The sequence below is a fragment of the Barbus barbus genome, assembly GCF_936440315.1.
Source record: "Barbus barbus genome assembly, chromosome: 31".
NCBI classification, from domain to species: Eukaryota; Metazoa; Chordata; class Actinopteri; order Cypriniformes; family Cyprinidae; genus Barbus; species Barbus barbus.
In genome coordinates, this window is record NC_136759.1 from 11,330,998 (window position 1) to 11,343,192 (window position 12,195).

A 12,195-nucleotide genomic window follows, 5' to 3' on the forward strand; every position below is an offset into this window, starting at 1 on the left:
AAGATATATGGTAGAAAATGGTACCCCCCAGGGCAGCATCATAAGTCCAATACTCTTTTCAATTATTATTTTCTCAAGTTCAAGGAGACATTGGGCGTTCATTGTTTGCTGATGATGGGGCATTGTGGAAACAGGGAAGGAATATAAATCATATTATAGGAAAAATACAAGAGGCAATTGAAGTAGTAGAAAAATGGTCATATGCATGGGGATTCAGGTTTTCAGTAGATAAAACAAAAACAATAATGTTCACTCGGAAAAGAGGCACTGACAGGGATAAAGATGTATGGACAAACTATTGAACAAGTTAAAGTTTTTAAGTTTCTGGGTGTGTGGTTTGATGCAAAATTAACATGGAACGAACATATTGGAAAAATTGACACTAAATGTAAAAAGATTTTAAATGTCATGAGATGTTTAAGAGGATCAGAGTGGGGAGCGAGTAGAACGGCAATGAAAAGTATTTATATAGCACTGATAAGATCAGTGTTAGACTACGGAAGTATTGTTTATGGTTCGGCAGCAAAAACTTTGTTGAAGAACTTGGATGTGATACAGGCTCAAGCTTTGAGACTTTGTTGTGGTGCTTTTAAAACGACTCCTGTATCTGCTCTTCAGGTTGAAGTGGGTGAAATGCCATTACAAATCAGACGAAAGCAGTTAGTGATGAACTACTGGGTAAATCTTCAAGGCCATTCAGAAGACCGCCATCCAACAGTAAAGGTACTCCTTCCATGTTGGGAAAAGGAAAGGTCTAAACAGAGGTGTTTTGCATGGAATAGTGACAAAGAAGCTAGAGAAATGATTTTAAGTCAGAAAAGATACATTCCTACAGTACCGTTATCAATAACTCCACCTTGGTTGTTTCCTGCAGTAATCATAGATTTTTATATGCTAGAGTTAATGAAAGAATCTGGAAACATTGTAGCTGTGGTTGAAGATAGACTACAAACTGTATATCAAGCATTTGTCCCAGTATATACTGATGGCTCTAAAGATCCTAATACAGGGAGAACAGGTTTTGCTTTCAGTATTCCATCCTTAAACACTTCTGTTATAGAACATCAGATCATTTATCAGTATACACAGTAGAGATGATGGCGATAGTAACAGCACTACAGTGGATAGAAGACACACAAATCAAAAAGGTTATACTTTGTACAGATTCATGTTCTGCATTAAAATCATTCACATCTCGCAGTCGACAGGATATAGTAAATGAGATATATGAAAATCTCTACAGACTTAAGAATATGAACATCATGATAATATTTATGTGGATACCAGCTCATAGGGGGATAAAAGGTAATGAAAAGGTTGATAGTTTAGCAAAACAGGCTTTGGAAAATGAGGTCATGAATATTTCACTTAGTAAATATGAAGCAAAAGCAGTAATTAAAGCATATATCACGAAGGAGTGGCAACATAAATGGGATACAGTAAATACAGGACGTCATCTTTATGAAATACAACGAGAAGTAGGAGTAGTGAGGATAACTAAAAGAAGCACCAAAGAGGAAAATATTCTAACAAGATTAAGGGTTGGACATACTATGTTGAATAAAACCTTAAAAATAATAAATAAACGTCCAACAGGATTATGTGAGCACTGTGGAACAGAGGAATCAGTAGAACATGTTATTTGTGTTTGTCAAAAGTATACTAATGAACGAGAAGTAATGGAAAATTAACTTAGAAAGATGGGAATAGATTAATTAAAGCTTAAAAATATAGTTACTTATGGTTTAGAAAGTTTATTTCTTTATCTCAAGAGAACAGAGTTGATTAAGAGAATTTTTTTTTTATTACATAAAATGGTAAACTCTGGTTCACACTCCAATACAGTAGCTGGCGATAATGCACCTCAATGTTGGTACTACCCGCCATAAAATCGAAGAATAAGAAGCCAATGCACATTGGCATGCAGTGATTACATTCAGCTGCTACTGATTGCGGCGCGAGTATAAATAGGCAGCAGGTGCAAGGTTAATATTTAAAAGAAGACAAGTCACACTGTAAAAAATGATAAGTTGACTTAACTTAAAAAAATTGAGGAAACCTGTTGCCTTAAAATTAAGTAAATAATTAAAAATAAGTTGTGAACCTGACAATTAACTTTTTTTAATTATCATTTATGTAACGAGGAGTCAGTGACGTTAGGATCCATGTGCAGCTTTATTAAAACAGAATGCAAATCAGACAAGCAGAGTTCAATCACGAGCTTCAAACACAACGTAGGCAGGGCAGAATCAAAGACAGAGTTCGGGCTGAGGATCAGCGGCAAACACACAGGATAATCAAATAACAGGGCAGGTTGAATCAGAATAGGCAGGCGGCAGAGAATCAAAGTCCAGTAAACAGTCCAGGGGCCTGTTTCAATAAGGAGGTTCAACCAACTCTGAGTTTAAACTTGAACTCTGAGTTGACTTACTCTGAGATGGGAAACTCTGAGTTTTCGGTTACAGAACAGCTGAACTGAGTTAGTTTACTCAACTCTAAGTAGGTTGACTCTGAGTTAAGCACGTGCACCACGACTATGAAAAGTCATGATCAGCGGAGCACCGAAATTACGATTCACCATGGCAACAGCTCCCGCCAAAAAGACGTCAGCGCGCGTACCTCCGTCAATGCGTAACATTAATTCTTAATAACTGTCTATAACTTAATAACTGTTATAATATCTGAGGTGAAAACTGTAAATTATTGAACTAATATTCATTTAAATGGTATCTCATGGCCCCCCCAAAAAAAAAAAAATGAAAAAGACTGAAAAAGAAACAGGAACATGGCAGCAGCTAAAAATGAAGTATAAAAACACAATTGAATCAAGGTAAAGCTTTAAACATGAAAGGTTCATGGGTGTGGGCTAAATGACTTTACAGACATTTGACATTAAATATCATTCAGTGTCTATTTCAATGCGCTGCAGCTTTTTCCACATAGTCTAGCACTCTTTTCACATAATTAAATATTCTCTAATCCAACCTGTTACATTTCTTAATTAGAGTAATACAATTAACTACTGACAAGAAGGCAGAGGGAGAACCTGGACCAGCACCACTGACAGATGAAGAGGAGATGGTCAAGTATTGGAAGATTTCTAAAATCCAAAAGTAAAAATAATAACTTTTGCTTTTGTATTAGGAAATAAAGATGACCAAAAAATTGTAATAATTTGCTTATTTAACAGCTGTAGTGGTGGTTATGGCTCGTATACCCCTCCATCTGGCATCCTTCCATTTCATACAGTAATCATGCTTGTCATCAATGCATCCAACCACACTGGAAATCCTGAAGGAAATTCTGATTATTTCGGGTTACTTCCACAGGTCACAGAAAGATGTTATCAAGTGAACATCATTTATCAGATTAGCCTCATTTAAACCCATTGCTACACCATTGACCTACAGTCCTGTGATACTCCTCTTTGACGGATTTGTGCCCAGGAAAAAATTCCCAGAAAGAGCGTGAGAGCGATGCACACTTTACTTAGAATCTGCATATCTTATAATGTGCTCTGCATCTCCGATGTTTAAAAGAAAAGTACCATTTCTTAACATGCATGGTACCGCTCAAATAAATATGCACATGAATACGGTGTAAAAAAAAATTATAATAACATAAATAATAGGCTATAAGGTATTTAGTCTTGTTTCCATGAAGGAAAAAAAATAATTAAAATATTTTATTTTCCAAATTTTGCGGCGTGAATGAATGAATGAGGTATTAAAACATCGCTTACACTTTAAAAAGGGGGAGGAGACCGAAAGAAACTCTGGGTTTACCAAAGAAAACCTGCTCCCGACCAGGTTAGGTTCACAGAGTAAGTTCCCATGGTAACTGACTCTGAGTATAAGTTACCTCTCTTTCAGAAACGGGCTTGACTTACTCAGCTTTCTCAGGTTTAACATACCTCCCATTCTGAAACCGAAAACCCAGAGTTTCCCTCATTTCAGGGTTAACATACTCAGTTTTCACTTAACCTCCTTTCTGAAACGGGCCCCAGGTCATACATGGGAAAACCGCTCGGAAATGTTTGCATGGCAAGACAAGACTTTGCAATGAGGTAACTGAGGGAACAGCCTAAATAGACCAGAGTCAATGGGAAACACCTGTGAGTGTAATCAGCCATAGGCACGGGGTATATGGGAATTGGAGTCAATGATGGTTAATACTCAGGTGACGGTGCCCTCTGGTGGAGAACGGAGGGAGCCACAGAGGCTGAATTCGTGACAATTTACTTGATAATTTTAAGGCAAGGGGTTTCCTCAATTTTTTTTAAGTTAAGTCAACTTATCACTTTTTTACAGTGCAGTAGCTGTACTGTCTTAATGTAATGATTTAGAGGTTAGATGTAGCTCCCCCCAGTAATTTCACGAGCACAAGGATTCTCTTGTAACTGGCGATTTATTGAATGGTTCATAACCAACCAACTCAAGATGCCGTGAGAACTGAATACACAAAGTAAACACAATAAGTATGAAACGCATAAATACATAAAATAAGTACTAGTTGTCTTTGTAAACATTTAAACGGAGTTAAGTTCAATTTAACAGCTTAACAATAGTATTTGTAACGTTACAGATATTGTTCTCTTCCACACAGCAACACAATCCACTCACATATAATATAAATGAAAAGCTTACTTCATTGGCTGCTTGTTACCAAAAGGAGAACTTAATCTTGCATCTGACGTCCCTTTTAACTTCAGATGAGTGGAATATAAACATTAAAACGTGCACACTAACTTTTGCAGTGCAGACATCCGTCTTCCTGATTCACTAAACGCCTTTTCATAATAAAAGTATCTCCACTAACCGGCGCTCATTACGCAACTTCAAATTAAAAGTAAACAAAAAAAAAACATTTAAATAATTAATTAAACAAGAAACACAAACTGACTTCTTATCAGTTACATTAGAGAACTACATGGTAATTTTGTCACTGTCTCTGGAGGAACTATGTCATTTGCATTTCAGGCCATTGTCTTCATAATTTGTCAGATATAAACAGACACATCACCAGCACATCACAGTGTAAAGGGACAGAATGTAATTTAACAGTAACCTGTGAAAGAAGTGTGACAGGTTTTCTTCTCTTTATTCATAATAATGTTTTTAAACTATCCAGACATTGATATTATTATAGTTATTGTATATTCTTATAATATTAAATGGAATATTTTTTACATACAGAAACGAAGACGCATATAGTGGGACTGATATTCATCATGCCAGTGGGAAACATAAGCTTTATAAAGGATTTTGTGATAGTTGGCTTTCCTGGACTTCAGCCTAATTACTATGGACTTGTATCAGCTCTTCTGTTTTTTGTTTATGTGTTTACATTGGTGGGAAATGCTTTATTTTTTATATTGTTTGTAACGACTAAGAGCCTTCAGAAACCTGTTTACTATTTCATTATAAATCTAGTCGTGTGTGATGTACTATTCAGCACTGCAACATTACCAAAGATAATCAGCAGGTACTGGTTTCAAGATGGAACCATTTCATTCTTGGGTTGTTTTGTTCAGATGTTCTTTGTGCATTATTTAGGCAGTGTTTGTTCAGTTATTCTGGCAGTAATTGCTATAGACCGCTATGCAGCAATTTGTTACCCGCTTCAATATCATAGCATCATGACAAACCAAAATGTACTCATTCTGTTCTTTGGCTCTTGGATTTTGGGTTTGCTAGGCCCCGTGGCTCTGGTTATTCGAGCTTATCCTCTACCTTACTGTGCAGAAAACACAATTATACACTGTTACTGTGATCATGTTTCCATCACAACCCTGGCATGCACAGACAGATCACTGTATGGTATTCCAGCCCTCATCTATGCCTTTGCAATACTGTTGGTGCCCTTTGCTGTTATTATATTCTCTTACTGCTCTATCTTCGTAGCAGTTATGCAGATTTCAAGCACTCAAGGAAAGATGAAGACTTTCTCCACCTGCAGTCCTCAGCTCGTCATAATTGCTCTCTTTTTCCTACCCAGGTTATTTAATTATTTGTCTGGCAACATTGGTATAAAGTTCAGCACTGATTTGCGATTAGTAATTATTATGATGTATAGCTTGTTACCACCCATGATCAACCCCCTCATTTATTGTTTGAGAACAGGAGAAGTGAAAAAGTTACTAAGTAGGCAATTTCAAAAGAAACAAATTTGTATTCCTTTACGGTCGATCTGATGTGCTTTATTTAATGAGGTGGCCAAACTGTTGCCTTTGTCATAAGGTCCTCAACTCTAGATATCTCTTTATTACAAAACATACACCATATTCCAGTTAGAGTTAATGGACTATACTGAATGCCAAGAATACTAATATAAGTCTTTTTTGAAGGGCTCCTGAAAATTGATTTTATCCTCATGAAATTAAGAACTTTTTAGCACCTTCTGCTGTAACATTACTTACAGGCCTAATAATATATTGTAGACAATATGGAAGTTTTATTATTGCAATAGGTAGGCCTAAAAGGACTTTTTCCACTCTGCTGTTCAAATATACTTTAATTGTACATCATAGAAATGCATATAAATTCATTATGTAATGTAATACAAATATAAAGATAAAAATGTGATTGATACGCCATATTGTTATGATTCGGGATTATCTCTTTGAGCAGTTCTAATTTTGTTTTAGTTTCTGTTAATGTTGCAGAGAAAACTGGCTTCTGTTGTTGAACATTTTGTAATTGTTGATTACATTCTTTGTTATAGTTTAGGAAATTCTGTGTACAAAACAAACTTTAGCGCAGCACATCAGAAAATGTTATGTTAATAAACCAGAAAACTGTAACGAGTGAGAATGACAGCATTTTCTTGTGCACTGGAAAAGTTTTTCATTTGCACATAAGAGTATTTTAAGTTTTTCTTTTCTTTTTTCAGTGAATGTCACTTTAAAGACTCTATACTTTGATTCGTTACATGTTAAAGCACTATTACCGTTATACTGATGGATAAAATTGGATGCCCCATGCTATTCGATGCAACTCTCACACATAGCCGTCTAATGAAATTTGTTGTAAATAACAGGGGTGCTTGAAAACTGCAGTGTTTCCTCTAGGATTTTTTCCAGCTGTGTTGGCAGGACTATTTCCCATGGGCCATGCCCCCTCCCAACCCAAGAATCATGTGCACTCAATTGAATTTATTATAACTAAAAAAGACAAGTAAATAATAAAATATGAACAAATCATGTCAAATCTGTCAAATTCGAAAATTCATAAGCTTTTTAGAATTTCTAATTTAAACAATATAATAAGAAGTAGAATAAGACAAATAAGTTAGCAATCAAATGAAATTAGTATTAATAAAAAATTTATTTGCACTACAAAGGTGGCACAGAAAAACATAAAAGTGGCTTGTAGGTACATTTAATGAGGCTCAGAGGTGGCATGAGTGCAGTTAAATTCATAAATTCATGTTGAGATTAATGCTTTAAATATAAAATGTTGAATATAGAAATATTAAATGATTTAAATAACTGAAATTATACTTTAAAATTTAAACTGAAACCGCCAGCAGGTGGCGGTATGTCACTGATTTTGTCACTGAATCATTCATTAAATTGATTCGTTCGAACATCTGATTCATTCAGGAATGAAGCAAGTGGCTGTGTTTATGAAAGAGTAATCATGAATCACTGACTCACTAGATTTGTTTAAACATGCAGTTAATTCATGAATAAAACAATGCTGTGTTTGCTTTTAGAGATGCGTAGCTTTTACTTCATTTGGAACTATTTTCCTTGATGAAATGGCACAAAATCAGGCAGTGGTGTTATATTCAGACAACGTAAGTCACTTAATATTAACTTCTTGTTTATTGAACTGTTGTATTAAATCAATATCACATTTGCAAACTCCCTTAATAATCTTGAAAAGCTGTCACTCAGTTTATCGCGATCTGTGGGCTCAAAGAAAACGGTCAATAACAGAGCGTGCGAGTGAGTTCTTCCACTTTAAATGAGCAAGACTCAAAAGCATTGCGTGATCTGTCATTGCGTTATTGTCACGCAATGACAGGCATTTCATAGAATCACTGTCTCATCCTCGATTGTCTGTTGTGGTGTGTGGCGTGAGTGGGTGTGTCCAAGCTCGTGATCACGGGCTGATCTGTCCCAGCTGTGGCTCATTACTGGGTCTATTTAAGATCAGCTCACGCTCCTCTCATTGTCAGATCCTCAGGGTTTCTTGGTGTTCCTGTTTCTGCCACTCACTCTGCCTTCTGGTTTCTGCCCTGTCTTCTGAGGATTCCACTGCTGGTCTTGGCTGCCCATTGCGTCCCTGCGCCCAGTTTCCATCCACGCTGTGCACAAGCTCCATCTTACTAGTGACTTTGTTTGTTCTCTCAATAAACTTGTTTATCCGCAATTGAATCCTTCTCTTGATTTCATACCAGTTATAAGCACGGAACCTGTGGGAATGAGTAGAATTATCATTAATAGCCACAAACCAGCGCTGAAATTCAAGTCTTGCTCTGTCACTATGGGCCTGTTTACACCTGGTCACGTCATGCGTTTTCTCAGAATCAGAATGAGCTTTATTGGACAAGTATGTTTACACATACAAGGAATTTGTTTTATTGATAGAAGCTCCACAGTGCAACAGAAAGACAGCAACAGGACAGGACACAGATAATAAAAGAATAATATACAAATATCCAAATAGGCAATGTACAAAACAGCAAAAACACAATATATAATATAGACAACTATGTATGTACAGGTCAAGTATGTGCAAATTATAAATGAGAAAATAAAAATAAAATAAGGGAGTATGGTGAATGTATAATGTATTATAGTTATGTGTTCCACATTTATTGTTGAGTTTTCATGAGATGGATTGCCTGAGGGAAGAAACTGTTCCTGTGTCTGGTCGTTCTGGTGCTCAGAGCTCTGTAATGTCGACCAGACGGTAACAGTTCAAAGAGGCAGTGTGCTGGATGTGAGGGGTCCAGAGTGGAATCAGCACTGGAAAGATAGGTTAGTCTCACTACTGTGGTGTAGTGCTTAATGCACTTATTATGTAATTACATATTGACTCCACTAGAGGGCCACCTGGGGTTATGGTGTGGGGTTTTTGGTTGGACTAACATGCTTGAGTTAGTTAGCAGCAGGAGCTGCTCGGTTCTGTTCTGTATTAATAAACATGCAGTTTTGATATATTATTCTCCGTGTATGTAGTCTATCGGATACACTGCACGAGAAGAAACACTACAACTACTTTTAATGAAGATGATTGTGTGTTGAGCGTCTGAGACTTACTTTCAGATTCATTCGCGGCAGTTTGCGTGTCGGCTTGCTGAAGAGATACTCAGCTACTCATCCGTGGTGATCTTGCTGCATTAGCACTGTCATATCTGATTATAACATACCATATAGCCTATAAAACGCTCTCACACATTTATTTTTATATATATATATAGTAAAGTTAGTAAGATTAGCATATGTGGTTTCAACAACCAGATGCATTTACACTTGTCCAGTTTCGTCTGGAATGCGGCCTAGACCACCTCCTGAAGTGGTTTGAGCGATCAGATTTATATCCGTCTCGAATGCGTTTCGGAGGGCATTTACACCTGGTCTTTTCAGGATCGGATAGCTATCCGATCAGAAAGAATGCATGAAGTGACCAGGTGTAAACAGCCCCTATGATGTTACTGAGAAGCTGCAGCCGTGGTGGGGATGATTTTTGGTGAATGTAGCAGAAACACTGAACTGTGTTAATAAAAAGGTTCAAAACCTCTTGCAACAACCTGAATCATTTGTGTGTTCCTTCTAACTGTACAGTGCTACTTAGTATTATCAGAATATATGGCAAGTGGCAATTCTGACACAATGAGAAAGATTATATATCCTATATGACACATCTGCTGTTATTCCAAAGTGTGCCAATATCTAGTTATTTAATCTAGAATGATCTAACAGAGAATGAATCTACCGTGAAAAGTAACACCTTTTAAACACAACAACTGGTCCCACCTCAGAGGTCATGACCTTTTCGGTTGATTTAAAAAAAAGAAATTGCATATTTTTAATGTTATGTGTTCAGTTGATATTCCATGAGCACACAGCGAAGTTAGACTGTTGACTACTGTCATTTTGAACCTGTATGCTGATATTGTTTTATAGTTGTATGGGCATTTATGATTCCTGTATGGTGTGTTTGGTTCTTTTCTTTCTTTCTTTCTTTCTTTTAAGTTTGACAGCAGTAGCCACAATAAACTTTGTGGAGGTAAAAACTGTCAAAATTATTTAAGAATATTTTTTCATGTTCCATGTTAAAAAATTATAGCATATGGGTTTGGAATGACATGAGGGTGAGTAAATAATGACAGAACTAGTTGTTCCTGCTGTCACTGCTCCTGGGGGAACGACATCTTCATAATTTCCATGTCAGATATAAACAAACTGACACCAGCACATCTCAGTGTAAGGAGCTAGTAGACTGTGAAACAAGTGTGGCAGGTTGTTTCTCTTCTTTCTTTATTATTATTTGTTAAACTATCTAGCTATAATTACATAGTGTATTGTTCAGTATTCTAAGTGGGATTATAAAATCAAAATACTTTTTTTAGTGTATATTTTGGTGAAGTTGTAAATATTGTACCAATATTAAATTCTGATTTTTTTCAAACAGAAGATGAAAAGCCACTTTAAATATTTTTATAACAACTAATATTCATCATGCCAGAGGGAAACATCAGCTTTGTAAAGGATTTTGTCATAGTCGGCTTTCCTGGACTTCAGCCTCATTATTATGCTTTTGTATCAGTACTTCTGTTTTTTGTCTATGTTTGTACATTGGCTGGAAATGCTATATTTTTTATTTTGTTTGTAATGACTAAGAGCCTTCAGAAACCTGTTTATTATTGCATTATAAATCTAGTCGTGTGTGATGTACTATTCAGCACCACGACATTACCGAAGATAATCAGCAGGTACTGGTTTCAAGATGGAACCATTTCATTCTTGGGTTGTTTTGTTCAGATGTTCTTTGTGCATTATTTAGGTGGTGTTGGTTCTTATGTTCTGGCTGTAATGGCTATAGATCGCTATGCAGCAATTTGTTACCCACTTCAATATCATAGCATCATGACAAACCAAAATGTACTCAGTCTGATACTGGGCTGTTGGATTTTGGGTTTAGTGGGTCCTTTAATGATAGTCATTCGAGCTTATCCTCTCCCTTACTGTGCAGAAAATACCATTATACACTGTTACTGTGATCATGTATCCATCACAACACTGGCATGCACAGACAGATCCCTGTATAGTATTCCAGCCCTCATCAATGCTCTTGTAGTACTGCTGGGGTCTCTTGCTGTTATAGTTTACTCTTACTGCTCCATCTTTGCAGCAGTTATGCGAATTTCAAGCACTCAAGGACAAATTAAGACTTTCTCCACCTGCAGTCCTCAGCTCATCATAATTGCTCTCTTTTTCTTACCCAGGTGTTTTATTTATTTGTCTAGTAACATTGGTATTAAGTTCAGTACTGATTTACGATTAGTAATTGTTATGGTGTATAGCTTGTTGCCGCCCATGATCAACCCCCTCATTTACTGTTTAAGAACAAATGAAGTAAAAAAGATTTTAAGAAGTCAATTTCAGAAGAGGAAAATTGCCACGTCTTTACATTTGCTCTGATCTGCTATATTTAATAAGTTAGTCCACAATGTTGCAGAAAAAGTGACTTACATATAATATTTATACACCATATATTAACATTTGCAGCTAGGGAAAGGGAGATTATTTTCTGAATACTGATGAAAAATTTCTGAATGTGCATCAGACAACTACATATACATTTTTTGTATGCATGTCAAAATCTCACCTTTTTTTGTTTTTTTTTTTGTCTGTCAATTCAATTCAATTCAGAAAGCTTTATTGGCATGACAAAAACATACATTTTGTATTGCCAAAGCATTAAAACAACATAGAAAGTCTGTCTCTCTCTCTGCAAATCCAACTTTAGGAACTCTGTACTTATTGTACATACTTTATTCAAACTACTTCCAATGTCACCATTTTAATGATAGATAAAATTGTGGTTCACTGTTCTTCTCAATGCAGCTTCCACACCACAGGCAGGCATTGATAAAAGCAAAAGCAAAAGCAGGAAAGGGTATTTTTCACATTGTTATTCAATACACCACACATCTGCTGCAGTATGCACCAGAATCTAA

General features: G+C 36.2%; 2 protein-coding genes across 2 annotated transcripts; both read left to right on the top strand.

The window, feature by feature from the left end:
• Positions 1-5,230: 5,230 nt before the first annotated feature.
• LOC306851305 (olfactory receptor 10A6-like) lies at positions 5,231-6,193 on the top strand (the record flags this gene model as incomplete). The annotated part of the gene is made up of 1 exon (XM_079387462.1): positions 5,231-6,193. The coding sequence occupies one exon, from the start codon at positions 5,231-5,233 to the stop codon at positions 6,191-6,193; it is 963 nt and encodes a 320-aa protein (XP_079243588.1).
• A 4,500-nt stretch (positions 6,194-10,693) lies between these two features.
• Positions 10,694-11,656, top strand: LOC306851307 (olfactory receptor 6N1-like; the record flags this gene model as incomplete). Its single annotated transcript, XM_079387467.1, has 1 exon — positions 10,694-11,656. The coding sequence occupies one exon, from the start codon at positions 10,694-10,696 to the stop codon at positions 11,654-11,656; it is 963 nt and encodes a 320-aa protein (XP_079243593.1).
• Positions 11,657-12,195: the final 539 nt, after the last annotated feature.